The 21,647-nt window shown below is 34.0% G+C and overlaps 1 protein-coding gene across 1 annotated transcript; it reads right to left on the reverse strand.

Moving 5' to 3' along the window:
* Window positions 1-1,330: 1,330 nt before the first annotated feature.
* LOC127706723 (histone acetyltransferase p300-like) lies at window positions 1,331-11,148 on the reverse strand. Its single transcript, XM_052211381.1, has 3 exons — window positions 11,121-11,148; window positions 2,986-3,396; window positions 1,331-2,541 (listed from the first exon to the last, which is right to left on the reverse strand). The coding sequence occupies exons 1-3, from the start codon at window positions 11,146-11,148 to the stop codon at window positions 1,331-1,333; spliced, it is 1,650 nt and encodes a 549-aa protein (XP_052067341.1).
* Window positions 11,149-21,647: the final 10,499 nt, after the last annotated feature.

A 21,647-nucleotide genomic window follows, 5' to 3' on the forward strand; every position in this document is an offset into this window, starting at 1 on the left:
AGATACCAAAGGGACAGTCAAACTCACGAGTCGAAAATAAACTGACAACGCCATGGCAAAAAAGAGAAAAATACCACATAACAAATAACAGTAGACAGAACACAACATAGAAAACTAAAGACTAAGCAACATGAATCCTACCAAAAAACCGAGGGTGGTATCAGGTGCTCCGGAAGGGTAAGCAGATCCTGCTCCACATATGGTACCCGTCGTGTTTCTCATGTAAGTACCAATCCGTTTTATAACTGTTTTATGAAAGTTTTGTATAACAAGTTTTTAATTTCAATGAATGATTGTGCTACCTTTATCGTTTGAAGAAATACTTTTAAATTGTGCTCGCATCATCCGCTAACACACTGCTGTCCGATTCTTTCTGTCAGTTTCAAGGAACCAATAGCCCTAGCTTAAGTTGTTCTATCAATTCTTTAAAGTTCAGTTCGATATATATATATAGAGAGAGAGAACATTTTAGAACAATTTGATGTCTCAATCGACAAAATGTGTTTATTCATAATGAATATAAATATTTAGTGCATGTTCAGCCTTATTATTTTCCTATTTCATGCACAGCGTATATATAGTGTCTAAAAAATAGCAACAGTCATATTCAATAAAATTCATCTTTTTCGTGAAATAGCATCATATTTATGTGGTTGCAATTTGAATATTGTAATAAGGAAAACTAAAACAAAGAGTTATACGTAATAGCAAATTAAATGTACAATCAAGCATTTAACACCAATGCTGACAGAAGTTTACAGTAGAGATTATTAGAATACTTGAAATGCTTATTTTCAGTAAGTATTGTCCAGAAGAAATAGGGCAAGATACCAAGAAGGCAGTTCAATTCCATAATAAAAGACATCTGTATTGTCTAAGTTTTTAATTTGTTGTTTGTATACATTTTGTCAATGTAACTTTTATAGGTTTGTGCTTTACACGGTGTTCCCTGTTGTCTATTGAATTTAAACAAGCGTTGCTTGCTTACTCGAAACCTGTCATTATAATACACACACACACCTGTGAAATGATTCGTTATTTTCATATTGAAAAAACTCATCAAAAATACCAGCCTTTTAATTTTGTACGCCAGGTGTGCATTTCGTCAACTCAACGACTAATCAGTGACTCTCGAATTCAAATAATTAAAAGCCAAGTATAGTACGAAGTTGAAGTGCATTGAGGGCCGATTAATAAGATTAAAAACTAAAACTAAGTAATCAGGTTTATTTTATAAAATAAAAGTATGGATTTCTATGTTTGCTTGTAATCTGCTCACCAAATAAATAAATAGTCAATTCAGAGTCAATAAAATAACAAATCAATATAATTACTGTTGAGTAACGGGACCATGTAAACTATTAGAGCTAGCCGGTAAAGCTTGGTTTGTAACGGGATCAACAAAACCACCAGTATTTGATGTTTGCACATTGCTTTGGCCTTGATTCGCAAATCCTTGGACAGATGCCAATGGGTTAGCGGCGGTTAATGTAGGTCCTAGAAAGTTTCCATTTAAAGGAGCTTGACCTGGAAAATTTCCATTTAAAGGTACTTGGCCTTGAAAGTTGCCATTCAAAGGCACTTGACCTTGAAAGTTAGAATTTATACCTGGAACTGGAGGCAACTGGTTTAGAAACTGAGATATTTGGCCATTTGGGTTAAGTCCTAAGTTTTGGTTTGATGCTGGTTGTTGCATTCCAGCCATAAAAGGATTTGTGTTTTGTCCAAAACCTGGGAATCCTTGTGGTACAAACCCCGGGAATCCTTGTCCCGGTAGATTTGGATTTACTCCATTAGCTGGAAAACCTTGAAAATTTTGAGAAATCCCATTGTTAGGTAAACCTTGTTGAGTCTGCGGTATTCCACCAATAGGAAACTGAGGCATTTGGAATTGTCCAAATGTTGGCGCTTGCTGTTGACCTCTTAATTGTTGTATTTGAAATTCTAATGCAGCTTGTTGTCCTCTGAGTTGGTCCAATATCTGCTGATTTTGAAGCAATTGCATTTCAGGAGATTGGCCTCCACCTTGTAAATTTTGAGGCATAAAACCTTGAGATTGAGGCCAAAGGTTATTATTTTGCTGACCTTGTAATGGTGCTGGCATGTTTTGTAAAAACGGATTCTGCATTGTATTTTGATTTATGAATGGATTTTGAATATTTTCAGTTAAACTAGCATCTGCAGGTGGTTGTAATAAGTTTGCATTGCTGCTATCAAATCTAACTCTGTTGACGAATTCGTTGTCAGATGGAGGCGCATCAAGAACTGTAAGAGGATCTCTTCTTTGTTGTCCAACGTCGGATGTAATAATTGGTTGAACCGGCGGTGAAACTGGTAGTGCAGCAGGTGGTGGAGAAACTGGTAGTGCAGCAGGTGGCGGGAAATCTGGTCGTGCAGCAGGTGGCGGGAAATCTGGTCGTGCAGCAGGTGGCGGAGAATCTGGTCGTGCAGCAGGTAGTGGAGAAACTGGTCGGGCAACAGGTGGAGCAACTGGGTTATCGTTTGGTCCGACACTATCTGCTGGTAATCCAACTGACGAACCTGGAAAAGGACTTAAAGGTTCTACGTTATCCTGAAACAACCGAATTGATGAATCGACTAAAGGACCACGACTCACAATGTTGTCTTGGCGCAGCAGCAATGAATTATCCAGTAAAGATTCTTGATTTCTTATGTTCTCTGGGGACACTCGTATGGATGAATCAGGGAAGGAACCTGGACTTGCAATGTTGTTTTCGTGCAGCCGAACGGATAAATCGGATACAGAGCCTAGCCTTCCAATGTTATCTGGGGACAGTTGAATGGATAAATCAGGAAAGGAACCTGGACTTTCAATGTTGTTTGGGGGCAGCCGAACGGACAAATCGGATAAAGAGCCTCGTCTTCGAATGCTGTCTTGGAGAAGCCGAAGAGACGAATCAGATAAAGAACCTAGACTGCCGATGCTGTCTGGGGTCAGCCGAACGGACGAATCTGGAAAGATACCTGAACGGTGAATATCATCAAAAGGCGTTCGAACTGACATATCTGGAAAATGATCTCGGATAGAAGGTCTTCTTTTCTCTTTTTCCCTATGGATTTCAACAACTTTGACTGTTTTCGGTAGAATTGGTTTAATATGTTTCTGTTTTTTTATTGAATGTACTTGTTCTTTTTTCACCAAACGTTTTAATTCCTTAATTTTCTTTGGACATTTATTATTGTCACAACCTTGACATTTGTAACCATTTTTAAAGAAATACGTCTTCATCCGGCATTCCTCAGGAATAAATTCTTGGTCACATGCGACAGGTGGACATGGATCCGATGACTTCTTATGTAGGAAATCTTTCAGAACACGCTTCTTGACTTTCGATCTGAAAACTTTCTTGTTTCTATTATACCGATACGAATGGCCTGAAATGTATACAAAAATAAATATTAAGTTTACAAATATTGATACCAATTCAACTAAATCGTTATACATTAAAATGTTCACAAATGAATGAAAATATTATAAATTTAAATGAAGACAGAAGTTTCTGGCTCATTTGTATGATACTTTAAGTTTAGATGCATTGCTTATGATAACGTTTCCAACGTTATTTTCAGACATACAAAACATATTTTTCGTTAGATATGCAGCTTTAAAAACGGTATGGTGGGCATCTTTCGGATAAAGTTTTATTGATGGTCTAATGGCCATCTTTCGCATGCGATAAAGTTTTATGTATGGTTTATTTGGCATCTTTCGCCTGGGATAAAGTTTTATTTGTCGTTTAATGGGCATCTTTCGCCTGGGATAAAGTTTTATTGATTGTTTAAAGGACATCTTTTGCAAGTTTTGAAGTTTTATTGATGAAATAAAGGACGTTTTGCGCAAGGTGTTAAGTTTCATTTATTGAATTAAGGACGTCATTCGACGGTGTGCAGCTCTACATTTTTGTAGAATATTAATTAAAAGTTTTGTCCAGCAACTTCTATATCTGATGTACGATTTAAAAAATATTATTGTTTCTGATAGTTTTACACTTTAACATTTATTAATTTCGTAAAAAAAAACATAAAGATACATCCTTTTTTTACCACAAATCTAATGCAGTAAAGTCGTCAACAAGAGTCGCTGAAAAGTAATTTAGAATACAATATTTACTTCGAGAATGTGTTTCCCATTTTTACATAGGTTTACAACCAGTATTTATGTTATTTTACCGTTAATTGTAATTATTAGACTTAAATATTTCCAAGTATATTGTTGCATGTTTTACTACAATCATACAATATTGTTTGTAAATACTATGTTTTGATGACGAAGGTGTCGGTTTCCCGCTGGCGCTTGCCTCGATTTAAAGGTGTAGTTTCACAATTAAATATAAGAAAAATAGATGTAGTAGAGGTCTTTCTAATTATTTCAAAAATATATCTGTTCAAAACAGTTTACGTTTAGATATTCAATACTATTTAATCTATTTGTCTTCTCAAGCTTGTGGTTGTTAGTGAACCCGATGGTGCTATATAAAATAAGGAGATATGTTATGTTTGCCAGTTCAAATGACTCGGAAGTAAGCAACTAGGTCACCGTACGACCTTCAACCATGAAAAAAACAACACCGTATAGTCAGCTGTAAAAGACAACGACATGAAAAGACACGAAACAATTCTAGCGAGAAAAACCAATTAGTTTATTCAATTACGAGTTCTCGGTATTTTGTGTTTACATTACTACAAGACAAGAACATATCGCATTGTTGATTTGAACTTTTGTTTGATTTTAGTTCAATTTTATTTATGCTGTTGATTTGGTTTGTGATCTGTGAAAGGATTCTGGAAATTAGTTTCAAAATTATTTTAAGATCGAGAAGGGTTTAAAATGAGCCTAATGTGGGCTCTGGAATTTGCAATTGTCACAACAATGAGCAAAATATACGCCACAAGAAATGATTCTTGATCAAAATTTACAAGGCACTCAAAGAATAACAGACAAATTTAACATCATATAATTTAAGTTTTGTTTAGTTTTGGAGAAGTTATAGCTCAAAGGCCTAAAGGTATGGAGATCTCCCTTTCATTATGTTTTGTCGTGGAGGTATGTATTTGTATTACACCATTAATATGTTTATAATTGTGTTGTGATCAATCAATTTCAATCAGTATGATAGTTGTGTGAAAGGATGAATGAAAGTTTCTATATTGTAAATATGTATTTGTTATGATTTATATGCCTGTATGTGGACCCTGTGATTAGGTTGATAGAAGAATTTTAATTTTGATTTTAATTCTAATTTGTATTAGATTTGGCACATTGAATTTCCAAGGAGAATATTTTGCCCCGCCATCACAATCATGCTCTATTAACTCAACACTTTTATAAAATTAACATGTTAAAGTTTGTGATTATATCAGTTTAGGGGAACCACTTACGGTAAGCCAATGCTATAGTTGGTGTGTAGTTGTACTAGCATTAGCAGATCTCATTTCAATGGATATTATATGATCGTCTTCTCCATCATGGTTCATAGACTTAGAAACTTTGAATAGTTTACACATTAAAGTTTGTGATTATATGAGGAAATATATTCGAGAGATATAGCAGTTCTAATAATTATGTCACTGAATGAAAGTCAATCATTATTGTGTATGCAATTGTATTTTATATATTATTCGGCCCTGCACCCTAAGTAATGGGTCATTAACTTTGAAAAGTTCGCATAGTTTACATAAACTCATTATACCAGACTTAAATTCTTGTAAGAATGTTTCCATTTTCATTTTACTATATACTACTTAAACATGTTAAACAAAATTCAAGCGAGGCATCTGTGTGAACCGCTTATATCATATCGATGCAATTACTATGTATTAGACGATATGGAAGAGAAAAAAAGAACAAAACTAATAAACTAATAAACGACACAAAGTATCGATCTAAAAAGTCTCGGAGTTACTCAAAGATAAGTCAACCAAAATTCAACCAATAAATAAACCTTGTTTTCTCAACCTATAGTCTTTTGTTTTTTAATCTTATTTTGTATTAAAGTCAAGTATACAAACGTTATCAGACTTAATGCGATTTATTGTTTTATCTTTTTTTCTAATTCTTTCACGTGCAGGGTGAGTATATATGACAACCATGCGAATGCATGAGCATTGATAGCTTTTAAAAATTATGTACAACTCACCGTTTGCTAGATATATATGAACCAACAAAACTGCCACAATAGCTGATGTCTTCATTGTTACCTCCCAAACACCTTTACGATAATGTTTATCATTTGAACTTTTTTCGTTTTATATTCGTCATCTTCGCCATCGTATAGTATAACAATGAAATATTTCAATTCAGTCAATAGACTGTTCTCATTGGTTCATGCATCCTAAACGTCAGATGATATCATCCCTGACAATCATCGTTTTGACAAAGGATAACTACGATACAAATTGATCTATAATTAGCCTGTAAATAATGACATATTTATGAGAAATGTACGTATATTTTGTTTATATCCAATACGTTTTTTTACCTGATCATCTCTCACAAGGTATTTTACAGATAATGATATATTGTTTTTTTCAGTGAGACCTTTGGTTAACCTTAAAACAAAACTGGGAAATTACCACAAAATTTTAAAATAGTCGTCTTAACTTAATTTGGATAAACGTCTTTTTAAGTATTGTATAACAAAGTGAATTGAATGGTGAAGGAATACGTTGTGGCACTCCTGCTTTGTCTAGAACAGTTTTACGAGGTCAATTATAGCTGGAGGAGGAGTACTATTTGTATCTTTTCATAGAGCTGTAAACCATTTATTATATAGGTTGATAGCCTACATAATGTTGAATAACATTTAAATATGAAGAAAAGGAGATATGAGATTTTTATCAATGGGACAGCAACCCATAGACAAAACAAAATCGAATCGTCTGACGGTTAACAACCAGTCTTCAACAATAGACAGGTGTCTGTACAATATATGAAAATTCTGAATAGCACTGAGAAAATCCCAAAATATGAATAAATTTAGCGGCGACTATCAAACATCTGTTATCAACAACATATTATCCGAATGATAAAAACATTAATATATGACAAAGAAGTTATTCCCTAGTATTACATATACTTAGGGAAGCGTCACACTAACATATCGTCGTGTGAGCCTTATAGTGTTACATATAAATAAGAAGATGTGGTAGGAGTGCCAATGACACAACTCTCCATCCAAGTCACAATGTATAAAAAGTTAACAATTATAGGTCAAAGTACGGCCTTCAACACGGAGCCTTGGCTCACACCGAACAGCAAGCTATAAAGGGCCCCAAAATGACTAGTATGTCCACTTTTGCTAAAAATGGAGATAGTTATATACTTGATATCCAGATGCATTTGTCTATCTCCCTATGTATCGGGATTTCTACATTCTACGAGCTTTTGTCAGAACTAGACTGTATGTTCTATATCCACACTGCCATTGAATTATAATAGCTTATTCATCTAGTCGGGTCGCCTCGATATAGCCTTTTTGTGCTGATGCGGCGTAAAACGCAGTCACCAATCAATCAATCATCTAGTTGGAGACTGGGAGTTCAGAGAACTACTAATAATTTTATAGTGCTGTGTCTCCACTTTTTACATTTGCTGTATTCTTATTAAAATCATCTTAGTAGTGCAATACTTAAATTGTTTGCATGGTTTGAACTCAATCTATGAGTAATTCTTCGCAAAATAACTAAAGCATTCCCGAATTGGGGATATTTTACAATTGAAAAATTCATGATCTATCTCTAATAGAAATATAGGGATTCGTTTCTAAAATTGGATTCGAATGATGTGTTCTATCTCCAGAAAAGGATGTGCGATATTTATTTAAGATGCTTTACTATACAAAAGAAAATTGAACAAAGAGTTATTCTTCCTTTCCGTAAATTTAATTCCTACATAACGTTTTATATCTCTGTCAAATATTTATGATATCGCGTTTTTAAACTTCATGTTCAATTTCCCAACGCTTAGAAAAATGGGACTTACAACATTATAACAATCACACTACGATATACAGGCCCTATCTGGATTGATATTGGTAAAGTAAGGACGAGGGACTGGGGGTAGATATTTTCTCGTGTAATCCCTTTTATTGAAGATACTCGTATTTTATTCTATGATCATGATAATCTGATCATTGATCTTAGGAAAAAAGGATAGAGAATAAATCCAACATTCATTTTAAAAAAAATATGACAAAGTTAATTAAATACTTATTTTTTGCATGTATACATAACGTCGACGGTGAAATTAAATAATAGCAATGCCATGTTGTTCATTACTTCACTTGATCATTACTGACAAATTGTTCAACTAATCACTGCATATTTTGACAGATTAGGCACACACCCTGTTACCGGTTACCACTACGGGATATACAATAAGGTCTGTTTTCCAGGTTGCTATGTGTTTTTAGCTATCGTTTCCGGTCGCTTTACCAGTTATAATTGAGGATCCTAATGGCTGTCCTCCGTTTCTGTATTTTTTAATTTTTTAGGCAATTTTTCTGCATTCTTTTTACTTTTTGCCCATCATTCTCTATTCTTTGTATTTTATCACCTCATTATTCTCTATTTTATATTTTTTTGGTCCAATATTCTCTATTCTTTATATTTTATGCCCATTATTCTCTATTCTTTATATTTTTATAGCACCTCATTATTTTCTTTTTTTTTTTTTTTTTTTGGTCCATTTTTCTCCATTCTTTTTACTTTTTGCCCATCATTCTCTATTCTTTGTATTTTAGCACATCATTATTCTCTATTCTTTATTTTTTATCCATTTTCTCTATTCTTTATATTTTTTGCCCATTATTCTCTATTCTGTAAACCCCCATCCACACCCTCATAACTCTGGTCACAATGTATTTTTACTGTACAGAAAGCTAGTACATTTAACTACTACTGAACAAAACTAAATGTACAAAAAATGTTTTTAAATTTTCAAAAATCCCCCAAAACAACTCACATTCTGTAAATTTGATTTATCACTAACACCATTTGACTACCATTATATGGAGATTTGAATATTCTATAGAAAAAAGACAAAAAGTAACAGTTGCTATAATTTTTAGTGAAGTACCCATTTTCTTTAGTTGAAAATCGGTACGTTTTTTTTTTTTTTGAAGTTGCCTTTTGAAAATTTTTGGTACATTGTAATTTTCTCTTTCCGGAGGGACTAAAGCTATGTGAAACTTGATAAAATTAAAAGTATCTATTTATGTTGACCTCAAGGTGTATCTATTTATGTTGACCTCAAGGTGTTTTTTTGGGGTATTTGTTTTTGGTTGCTGTCTCATTGACCTTTACCCCACATCTCCTTTTAATAATATTAAGATGTAAAAATTTGATAATGTAGAAAAAACTTTCCAAATTCAACTTTCCAGCTTTTAAGGAGCTACCATTTGATTTTTATGGGGGGGGGGATAGGATGAAATTTGAAAAAATAGGCAGGACAGGAGTTTTGAGTAAAAAAAAAGGCAGGATAAGATTATTTGCAAAACAAAAAGGCAGGATGACAATTTATGTAAAAAAATAGTCAAGATAAACTAAAAAAAAAGGCAGGACCGAATAGAGTAAAAAATAAAAAGGCAGGACCGAATAGAGGGAAAAATAAAAAGGCAGGACAAAATTTTTCATCCTAGCACCCCCCCCCCCCCCCCCCCCCCCCCCCCCCCCATAAAAATCAAATGGTAGCTCCCTTAGTGTCGTCGGGATATAACAGGGTCGCGCTGACGCGACGTTGAGCATTTACAAGGAGAAAACTAAAGTTTCCATTCTTTCAAGCTAAGTTGACCTTAGATGATTTTTTGTAGGCCTTTTGTAGCTTGCTATGTGTAGTGAGTTTTGCTCATTGTTGAAAGCCGTACGGTGACTAATAGTTGTTAAATTCTACGTCATTTGATCTCTGGTGGAGAGTGGTCTTATTGGCAATAATACCATATCTTCATATTTTTATATTGGCTATTTTGTAGGTATCGTTAGGTCGTATAGCTCTTTGCTTGTCCATCTTTGGCTTACAAATGTTTGGGTCTGAGTCTTCTTGATGAAGATAAAGCCCGAAATCGCTTCGTACCCACGACCTAATAAAAGAGTTATTTTCATTTGGTAATTGAAACGACAGAATATGGTTTTCAGAAGCTCTTATGACAGTGCGTCATCTCTATAAAAGTTATCTTTTTATTATAAGGATTCAATACAAAATAGAACACGTAATGTGAAGATAGTTAAGATAATTCTAGGAGACAGCTTACTATTGTGAGAATCCGGAAGCTCGTTTGCCATTCTTACCTTAATATTAACTGCATCTGATTTAAGCTTTGAAAGAGAAAATGAACATGATACTCTATAAAAAGAGTTATAATAACCAGAAAACTGTTTATGTAACAAAAACAACGATATGTAGAGTTACTTCCTTGAAACTATTTATTATGTCTTTTCTCCTAGATGAAAAACACTGCGATCGTTGACATACCAATATAAATATCAATAAACCGGAAAATTAAAATAAAAGAATTCGTATCAAACAAAATTAATGCATTTTAAAGTGACAGAAAAACATGTCACAAATTACAAAAAAATTCACATTCGTTGAATTTTATTTGGAATATATTATTATAGATTTTTATTGTAATTTGAATACGCTCAATTTTTTGTGTGTCTAATTTTTAGGACAAGATGTTTTTATTATGTAAACCGCAATCGTGACTTTGAAATAAATTTATTATAAATCACTTTATGTAATACTTCATTTTTCTTCCTACCACAAACGATTTATCAATATTCCAAGATGGATATGTTATGGTCACCTCAGGGGGTTTCCCAAATTCGGCTGGCTTACATGTCAAGAAAAAACCCTTAAAATTACAACATGTGTGTATTTAGTAGCAAGTTGTTTATTATAGAGATTTGTTTTATTCATATGTTACTAATAAAAATGTGTTTGTACCACATGTACCTTTATCGATTTACTTCGGCACCGAAAGGGATGTTCGCCCTCTTCCTCTTCTCTCAAGCACCCTCAAACATACTAATGTGTAAATAATTTACTGTGAAAACAACACTTTATAGGTTTGGTTCTTCCGAAGGCACTTTTTTGGATTTACCTTCTTCAGAAACGCTGAACCTCACCATTTAAAAGCCAAGGATGTATAATTACCTAAACTTGTGAAGAGCTAACATTACCAGATTTGACATAAAAAGAATATTAAAGCCAAATTCATCTTAGATCAGCTTTGAGATCATCCCATGTTTTGCGGGGTTGTTTTGCCAAAAACTTTATCATTTATTTAGTGTGTTTTAGACAGTTGTTTGTCTATTTGTCTTTTTTCTTGGTGTTTTTGTTTGTCATGATTTTGTCAATCTCTCTATGGCTTACGAGTTTCCTCCTCATGATTTCTTCCGTCTCTTTTGAGTTTTTATTTTCCCTCATGGTTTCTTCCGTCTCTTTTGTTGCCTTGTGGAGTTAAAAGCTTGGTAATAAAATGTAGAAAAACTGGAAAACTACTTTGATCTTTTTTTAATTTTCTACAATTTTGTCCGTAAAAATAAATTAATACAACCCGAAATTAATCTACATATGACTTGGTATATTTAATTTCAAATGGCTGACGTATGAAAAGTTTATTTTTTTCTGATTGCCTAAGAATGCACATGTATATTCAGGCAACAATAATTAGCTGATGACACACATTTTACCACGGTAAAATTAAACGTAGTCATGACAGTATTTTGGTGAAATATTTAGGACCCATCAACTTTTGTATATTTCAAACAGGTTTGTGACACTTTAACATAACAGGGTACGTTTCATAGAGCCATTCTGTTGAAGTGGATAACGATAAAAACTTTCTTTTCTTCGAACGAGCTTCCTCTGTATAGGAACACCCCTCGTTTGGAGGTAAAAGGTAAAATGTATGTAAACTATACACACACACTATTTACAATAAGTTCAGTTAAAACAAATGAATAATAGTATGATTTAGGAACATTTTGTTTTGTTTTAATCGGCATGATATCATCTAGAACTTTGCAAAATAATATATTTAATTAAACTCTGGACATTTTTTACATCCTTAGACAGTAAAATATGCATGATATACTTACTACAGTACATGGATTATAATAGTTAAATTCATTCTGATTATAAATACTGACTGGTTTCTCACAAAAACTGCCGATTTCAATTAAATGTTAGGAGACTTCATGAAACCAGTAATAAGAGGTGTCTTACGTTATTTCTTAATAATTCGTTTTGACTGAATTTTGATTTTGTAAATACTAACTATTTAGTATGAGTAATGAACTAAAACCTATTTTTATTAATTATTTTATCTGTGTAGTTCAATCATTGTATCTGATTTATATGCTCATTATAGGCACTGCAATTTGGAAAATACAATCTGTCATATTTGTTTTTCGTAAATTATTTTGTAATTATATAGATTAGACCGTTCGTTTTCTCAATTGAATTGTTTCATATTTTACATGTCGGGGCCTTTTATAGCTGACTACACGGTATGAGGTTTTCTCATCGTTGAAGGCCGTAAGTTTGCCTATAATTGCTTACATCCACTTCATTTGAACTTTGGTAAATAGTTGTCTCATTTGTAATCATACCACATCTCCTTAGTTTTATATTCTAATCTATTCTGTAGTATGTATGTTTTATCTTAATTTAATATTAAATGCACTCTTCAATCTAAATCTGTCCATCACATAGCTGCACAAATTTATAATATCACTATTTTCTTGTATTTATTTTTGAAAATTACGGTAACCAAAAATATATTTTAAACACAGACATTTGTTTTATCTTGCAACCGGCGAAACCCCTGAAAACATGATAGATATTCTGCAGCTTGTCAAGGACTCGTTTGTCACAAGATACTGGGAGACCCAACAGATTATCACAGAAACATGTTGTATATAATGTGGTTTCAGTCGTATTCATCATACCGTATTCTCTGGTTGATTTTCCATGTTAGTGTTGACACGATTCTCGCGGAAATTAATACATGTATTCAAATATTTCAAAGAGCTTTGGAGTCGTTCGTGCAGTGGCCTGCTCTGAACAATTGGAGAGGAAAACGAAATATTTGGCCTTATATCCCTGCTGCCGTCGATGCAATAGACGGCACTTCTGTAGAAATATATAGGACACAAGTTGAGCCGCATGAACTGTATTTTTCCGGTCATCGTCACTACCACGCCATGCATACGCAAGTTAAAGCTGACAACGAGGGAAACATTTGTTACGATGATTTTTTAGACCATCAAAATGACACACAGCAGTACATGATGATGAGACAAAATTGACCTGATCCACCGATAAATTTTTCGGTTGAATGTGAGGTGAGATAAAATTCATCCAAATCGGCGTTCCGTAATCACGCCATTTGCGAGTCAGCAAAGCAGACGACTTTAGTCTGGGAGAACACGATTTATCTATTAGTTGTAATTAGCTTTGAACTCGCTTTCAGTAACTGCGAGTACCCTTATTTTGGTGCTCTAAGTCTATTGTGTGTATGCTAGTTGTCTTTGTGTCTCGTACCGATATTTTTGAGTTAAGTAAATTGCAACTGATCTTTACAGTTTGTTCTCATGTTGTGCTGTTACACCACTGTCCCGGGTAAGAAGAGGGTTCGGGGGCTCACAGTCATGTACCTATACTCTTTATATGCCTGCCCAAAGTCAGGAGCCTGTAGTACAGTTGTTGTCGTTGGTTCATGTCTGTCATATTTATTTTTCGTAAATTGTTTTGTTATAAATTAGGTCGTTAGTTTTCTCGTTTGAATTGTTTCACATTTTTCATATCAGGAACTTTTATAGCAAACTATACGGTATGGGTTTTCTCATTTTGGAAGGCCGTAAGATGGCATATAATTGCTCACTATCATTTCCTTTAAGTTCTGGTGGATAGTTGTCTCATTGGCAATCATAACACATCTCCTCATTTTCATATCGAGAGAAAACCTTTACGGAGGCACGCAAGACAAAAGCTCAGGCAAATTGTGGAGACCTCTGCAGGACTTGTAAACCGACAACAATCTTTATTGAATTCAATGAATCTTGTTTAACGGTTATCGGCAACTTTTACCTTGAAATGCTAATTGTTTACTACTTTTTTTATTATGAGACAATCCCAGTAATTTTACCAAATATCATTAAAGCATAACACAAAAATCCTCGAAACAAAAACCAGTAATTATTATAAACTGATAATGAAAGTTGTAGTCGGCTGTCTTTGAGTTTGATGATCAAAGTATTTCCGTCATAATTTCTGTTTTACATTACAATATAAAAATAATATGTGGTATGATTGCCAATGAGACAAGTCTCCACAGAGACCAAATTACTTAAAAGTCAGCAACTATTAATCACCGTACGGCCTTCAACAATGAGCAAAGCAAGGTATAACAGGTCCCTGACAAATTTAAAACAGTGCCATAATGATTTTTTTAGTAAGAAAGTAGTTCAGCGATGCATCACATCCTTAAAGAAATAGTATGGTTTATAGGCATTGATACATGCATGACATAAGTTTGAATAATTGGTGCATGATGTTATTTGTAGCTGACTATTTCATCATCCCATAGCTATATAGGTTGACCTGTAACTAAAATAGTATGGCGACAAGTAAGGTAAATTAAAAAAAATTAATGGACCGAAATACCTCACGGCTAATTTTGTTATTATTTTTTGGAGATACATATAATACCCTTTGATTAAGGCATGTCGTAGAGTGACAAAGTGTTGCAGATTTTTGAAAACTGGTCAAAGGTCAAAAGGGGGATTTTAAAAAATCGCCATTTTTTGACATTTTGGACAAGTTCTCGGTAGTCCCTCATGATAACTGAGAAAATTTTTCTATGGAATCATGCTCTGGGAATGCTTCATGAATTCAGCTTGTCATATTTATGCCTGATTGCCAGAGATTAGTGATGTATACCCCCGCTTCCAACATGTAAGAAAATGATAAAATAATATCTTTAACTACGGAAATTAGTCTATTCGAAAAATTCAATAAGAATAAAAACACCCCAAAAGATATTAAACCTTAACATCTGTACTTATTCAAACATCTAGACATAAACATTGATACAAATTTATATTCTTATTTACAAAAATTAAGAAAATGCATATTTCATTCATTATGAAAAATACAGCAATTCATAAGTCAGGGGAAAATAGGAAAAGGGAGCGCAACATGACTAAGCCCCCTCTTTTTTACTACATGTAGAAAAAAAATCACCTTATTACGACAGCAGAACCAGAAACCCACAAGTAGAGACATAAGCTGTTATACTCCGGAACTAATTCTTTAATAAAGACAATTCAGGATAAATTGGAACCAGTTACTAACCCATGTTACAACAATAGTCCTATGACATAGGACTTCACTATATGAGGCGTGAACTTCATATTTAGTACTTTTCAATACTGCATTGGGAAGGGGTATACAAGTTTATTTTGTGGGTTAGGTTCAAATTTAGATATTTGTAAAGAGATGTATATATGCGAGTATTGACAGTAATGGTTATGGTGTGTGTGTGAGGGTAGGGGTTTCAGATCAAAGATCGTTTCTATAATTCTATATCTTTTAGTTTTTACCATTTCACTCTATTCTTTATCCTTTGATCTCTATTATATTTGTCCTAAACATGCGTGACATATTTGCCACTGGACATAAGGCAACCAAAAGTCAATCAACGTATTCTGTATATTTCATCATTTCTTTATTATGTTATCTATAGGTTTGGTCCCGCCCCTTATCTATTTTTTTGCACATTAGGGACTACATCAAAAGTTCAATGTAGGATAAAAAAAAACTTAATTCATATAGTTTTTTTCACTGACCCCCTACCCCCCCCCCCCCCCCCCCCCCCTTCCCTTCTTAACTTAATTTGGGAAAAATTGATTGACCAATAAGGATATATATAAAATCGATGTAAATTAAACAAAACTTGCAGCAATTTTGACCCCCCCCCCCAAAAAAAAAACTATTTGAATTAAGTTTTTTATCCTTCATTGATTTTCTGATGTCGTCCCTTATCCTCTCTATGTAAACCCAATTCATGTTTTTATGGTATGACAGCCTTAGTAGGACATCCCTGTAGGACGATAAGCTGGATAAATATAAGAACTACACGGACAATAACAGTTAAGGGACGATTATTTAATATTCTAGGGAAGGGATTTTGATTTATTGGTGTTTAACGCTACTTTCAACACTATTGGGCTATTCCGTGGTGGTCAGTTTAAGTTTATAGACGAAGGATTGGGAAGGGAAGAGAGGGCATTATTATTCATTTCAATCTGTCGATAATCATGCCTATTTTTCAGCTCTTACCAGGCAACCATATTCATATATGAAATCCTTCTGTCCCCCACCCCAACAAATAAATAAATATCAAATGGTTTTCCTATTATTTAACACAAGTTTAAATTGATTATTGTTTGTTGCTAATTTTAACGCCCAGTGAAAATTATTTCATGCTTGTTCAGGAAAACACGAGTTTAGAAGTCACGTATATAGTATATAAATGAAGAGATGGAATATGATTGCTAATAAGGCAACTATCAACCGGAGTTCAAATATGAAGTGGATGTAAGCAATTATAGATAAGATCATTTATTTTAAGTCGGGTTACATGAAATACTACAAACATAAGCTCTGTAGAGCTTTTTGCCGTCATGTAGACAAATGCTTTTTGTAGACAATCGTAAGGCCTTCAACAATGACAAAAACCTGATACTGTAAAGTCGTCTATAAAAGGCCCGACATGAAAAGTGTGAAAAATAAAAAAAAAAAAACTAACAGCCTAATTATACATAACAAAACAATTTACAAAATATCAAATATGAGTCGAGACAGGAACCAACGACAACCACTAAACTCCATCCCTGGGACAGGCAAATAAAGAATATGGCAGGGTGGATATAAAAACGAAGACGTGGTATGATTGCAAATGAGACAACTCTCCACAAGAGATCAAATGACACAGAAATCAACAGCTATAAGTCACCGTACGGCCTTCGACAATAAGCAAAGCCTACACCGCATAGTCAGCTATAAAAGGCCCCGAAATCAAAAATGTAAAACAATTCAATCGAGAAAACTAACGGCCGAATTAATGTACAAAAAAATGAACGAAACACAAATATGTATAACAAAGCAACAAACGGCAACCACAGAATTACTGGCTCCTGACTTGGGACAAGCACATACATACAGAATGTGGCGGGTTTTAACATGTTAGCGGGATCCCAATCCTCCCCCTAATCTGGGACAACGGTGTAACAGTACAACAACATGTTTGTGAGCAACCCATCCCGAAGCTGGTACAGTGGTGTAACAGTACAATAACATAACAACCTGCACAAATCAGCAAATTAACTCAAAAGATCGATACGAGACACACAAAAAACTAACATTAAGACAATAAGCACCGACATAAGAGTATTTGCAATTACTGGAAGTTTGCTCACCAGGCTGAAGCTAGCGAACGATAACTAGCTCAAACCTAATTACAACTGGTACTGAAATAAATCTTGTTCTCCCAGACTAAGTTATCAATCAGTACACAACGCGCGACAAAGGATTTAATAAAAAAAGAAAACAGTCTGAGAAACGTCTGGTTTACGTTGTATATAGATATAAGAAGATGTGGTATGAGTGCCGATGAGACAACTCTCCATCCAAGTCATAATTTGTAAATGTAAACCATTAAAGGTCAACGTACGGTCTTCAACACGGAGCCTTGGCTCAAACCGAACAGCAAGCTATAAAGGGCCCCCAAAAAATTAGTAGTGTAAAACCATTCAAACGGGAAAACCAACGGTGTCTAATCTATTTAAAAAAAACAATATACTTGCATATAAATCCATTTACAATGAAACGGTTTTTGAAAAGTGGACCGAACGTTTTGACCATCTTAAATTTTGCAATAGAAATACTAATTATGACCACAAGATTTTAAAAGCCAGTGCAGGACTCGCACGAACATTAGATTTAGTTAAAGGGGCGATATTCTGACGCGTTTTTTAATTCTTGGTCACCCATGTTTAGAAAGAAAGGGGAGAAATCCAAACAATTTCCGACCAATCACAAACGTTGTTGCAAATTTGACCTTATGACGTCAAAGAATTTCCCATAATGCAATTATTGCATATAAATAGAAAACTACTATACCAATTGAATAAAAAGTATTGCATTCAAATGGCATTTTATACCAATTGAATAAAAACTATTGCATTTGAATGAAAATTATACCATTTGAATAAAAAATATTGCATTTAGATGAAAAAATATACCATTCAAATAAAAAAATATTGCATTTAAATGAAGAAATATACTAATTAAATCAGAAATATTGCATTTAAATGAAAAATATCAAATTTTTGCAACCAATACCATGCCATAATATTCACTCTATGTGTATTTTTATATGATATTTAATTTTGATATTAAATGAAAGCTGATGCATTACTCTTTCATTTAATAGCAAATATCTTCATTTAAGAATTAATTATTTGATGATGAAAAAGAAAACAATCGGAAACTCACGCTTTACCGCGATTTTACAAAAACACTGCACCTTGGGAAAACTCTACGACAGGGCTAAAATGATAGTATAATGTTTACTATATCATCATGTGGATTTTCAGCCGTTGAGGAATGTCGGTCCATTAAACTCTTAAAATAAGCGACTTTTTCTTGATTTGTCACTCCACTAAAAGAAATGCATCATACATATTCCAAGAAATATTGAACAGATATATTAAGTTATCTTTCTTTGTTGACAAATTATACATTTTGTCATATTTTTATCATCCATGATATTAATTTTCGACAAGAACATGAAAACCGTCTATACATTTTGTAGATACAATTTTATGTAAATTTCATGTGTAAACTCCATAAACAATTACACAGATGGAAAAATAAAGATATGATTATTATGTTTGATATTATTTAAGCAATTTGTTTTTTTGCAGGGCAGACCACAAAGTGATATATTCTTTTTTTTTAAAAGTTGTTTCAGAAAGACCACATGCAGGTAAGATTTATCGTCTTTCAGGAAAACATTTTATAAATTCTTTTTTCATTCTTTAATTAATTGATTAATTTTTTGAGTGACTGTACAATAGTCAACACAGCTGCACATTCGACTCCAAAGGGGAAAAATCTTCCCTTCCACAACCTTTCTATCTTCTTTTCCTCGTTTATAAGATCATATAATCCGACTTATCGCCAGTTTTACTGATCATTAGCAGCACAAGGGGCATCACGAGTGAAACAGGAACTGTTTTACCTTCCGGCAAACCTGTAATGACTGTAATCCCACATCTATCTTCTGTTTTTGTTTTAACTAAACTTAGGATTACTGGTATCCACTAATAGAAATATTGAATACATACATTGAGTTATCTTACTTTGGTTAGAAATTATATATTTTGTTGTCATGGTTATTAATGTTTACGATAACATGAAAACAGTCTATAGTTTTACGTAATGGCAGGCTGAGGACACCAATAGCTTACTACATGTTTACGGTTATGGTTTTGCTCATTGTTAAAGGCTTACAGCACATGATACTTAAAAAGGAAAACATATCTTCCATACATTCTTCAGCCTTATCTTCTAGTCATCGTTTTTGAAATCACAGAATGCGGTTTATTGTCGATTTATACTCGTCACGAGCAAGAGAAAAGTGCCACCAATGAAAGGAAAGAACTGCTTATTCTACCGGAAATCCCGATCCACCTCCTCTCTCTCTCTCTCTCTCTCTCTCTCTCTCTCTCTCTCTCTCTCTCTCTCTCTCTTCCTGTTATTGGTGGGGTTGGTGTTTATAAAATGATCAGTCTTCTCTGAAAAGGAAAATAACACTTTATTAATTCAGTGCGTTCGAAACCTTTGCTTGATTTACCTTCATCAGACACACTCAAGCCCAAATTACTGATGATAAGGTGATGATACACTAGAGCACTTGTAGTCCACTAGCAGTTATGTCAGTACCGAAGCACAGATTATTGATGATAAGGTGATGATACACTAGAGCACTTGTAGTCCACCAGCAGTTATGTCAGTACCAAAGCACAGATTACTGATGATAAGGTGATGATACACTAGAGCACTTGTAGTCTACCAGCAGTTATGTCAGTACCGAAGCACAGATTGCTGATGAAAAGGTGATGATACACTAGAGCACTTGTAGTCCACTAGCAGTTATGTCAGTACCGAAGCACAGATTTTTGATGATAAGGTGATGATACACTAGAGCACTTGTAGTCCACCAGCAGTTATGTCGGTACCAAAGCACAGATTACTGATGATAAGGTGATGATACACTAGAGCACTTGTAGTCCACTAGCAGTTATGTCAGTATCGAAGCACAGATTACTGATGATAAGGTGATGATACACTAGAGCACTTGTAGTCCACCAGCAGTTATGTCAGTACCGAAGCACAGATTACTGATGATAAGGTGATGATACACTAGAGCACCTGTAGTCCACTAGCAGTTATGTCTGTACCGATGCACAGATTAGTGATGATAAGGTGATGATACACTAGAGCACCTGTAGTCCACTAGCAGTTATGTCAGTACCGAAGCACAGATTACTGATGATAAGGTGATGATACACTAGAGCACTTGTAGTCCACCAGCAGTTATATCGGTACCGAAGCACAGATTACTGATGATACGGTGATGATACACTAGAGCACTTGTAGTCCACTAGCAGTTATGTCGGTACCGAAGCACATTTCTTGCATTTGTACTGTATTCCTGTCATCTAATGGTGTCATTTTAGTGTTATATTAAATATTGCCATAAAAATGCGAGGTTTGGTTAGCCACAAAACCAGGTTCAACCCACCATTTTTTTCTTAAAATGTCCTGTACCAAGTCAGGAAAATGGCCATTGTTATATTATAGTTCGTTTCTGTGTGTGTTACATTTTAATATTGTGTTTCTGTTGTGTCGTAGTACTCCTCTTATATTTGATGTGTTTCCCTCAGTTTTAGTTTGTAAAACCCGGATTTGTTTTTTTCTCAATCGATTTATAAATTTCGAACAGCAGTATACTACTGTTGCCTTTATTGAATACACGAGAGGAAATATGACCAAAAACACCTAAAATAATATAATAATTTCGAAATTTCAATTCAGTATTTTGTGGACAATTTTGTGTATATTTCTCTTTTCTCATTTTAGCCATGGTGTTGTACATTATATCTTGTTGCTTCTTTTGACTCGCCATATATAAACGTGCATGTCACAAGTGTGGAATATTTTTTTTTAGTTAACGTCAGTTATTGGACTATCTCTGTGAATTTTATAGTAAGGGTAGAAGTACTGCATAGGATGACCTCTTCAGTCTATTGTGGCAATGTCTATCATATTGATGTTTACATCACATCTCCTTTTATTGAAATCTTTACTTTCGGCGTCATCAGATTAACTTTACATGAGTGGTAGTTATTTAGCATTTCTTTTTCTTTTTCGTCAATATGTTATTTCTTTTTAATGAGATATAGAATAGATACGAAAGGTTTAATTGATTGGTTGTTGTTTGTTTTGTGTCCAGTGGCAAATAGTTCATGCATGTTCAAAATGAGTATGGTAG

This window comes from Mytilus californianus, unplaced genomic scaffold, assembly GCF_021869535.1.
Source record: "Mytilus californianus isolate M0D057914Y unplaced genomic scaffold, xbMytCali1.0.p SCAF_6, whole genome shotgun sequence".
NCBI classification, from domain to species: Eukaryota; Metazoa; Mollusca; class Bivalvia; order Mytilida; family Mytilidae; genus Mytilus; species Mytilus californianus.

What these genes read in the sequence shown, in the direction of transcription:
- LOC127706723 (XM_052211381.1), bottom strand. Translation starts at nt 11,148, where the DNA reads ATGGTGAGGTTCAGCGTTTCTGAAGAAG. An exon ending in GTTCAGCGTTTCTGAAGAAG is followed by an intron (nt 3,397 to 11,120) that starts GTAAATCCAAAA and finishes TATACATTTCAG; the next exon opens with GCCATTCGTATCGGTATAAT. An exon ending in TGATGATATTCACCGTTCAG is followed by an intron (nt 2,542 to 2,985) that starts GTATCTTTCCAG and finishes GTCCTTTTCCAG; the next exon opens with GTTCGTCAGTTGGATTACCA.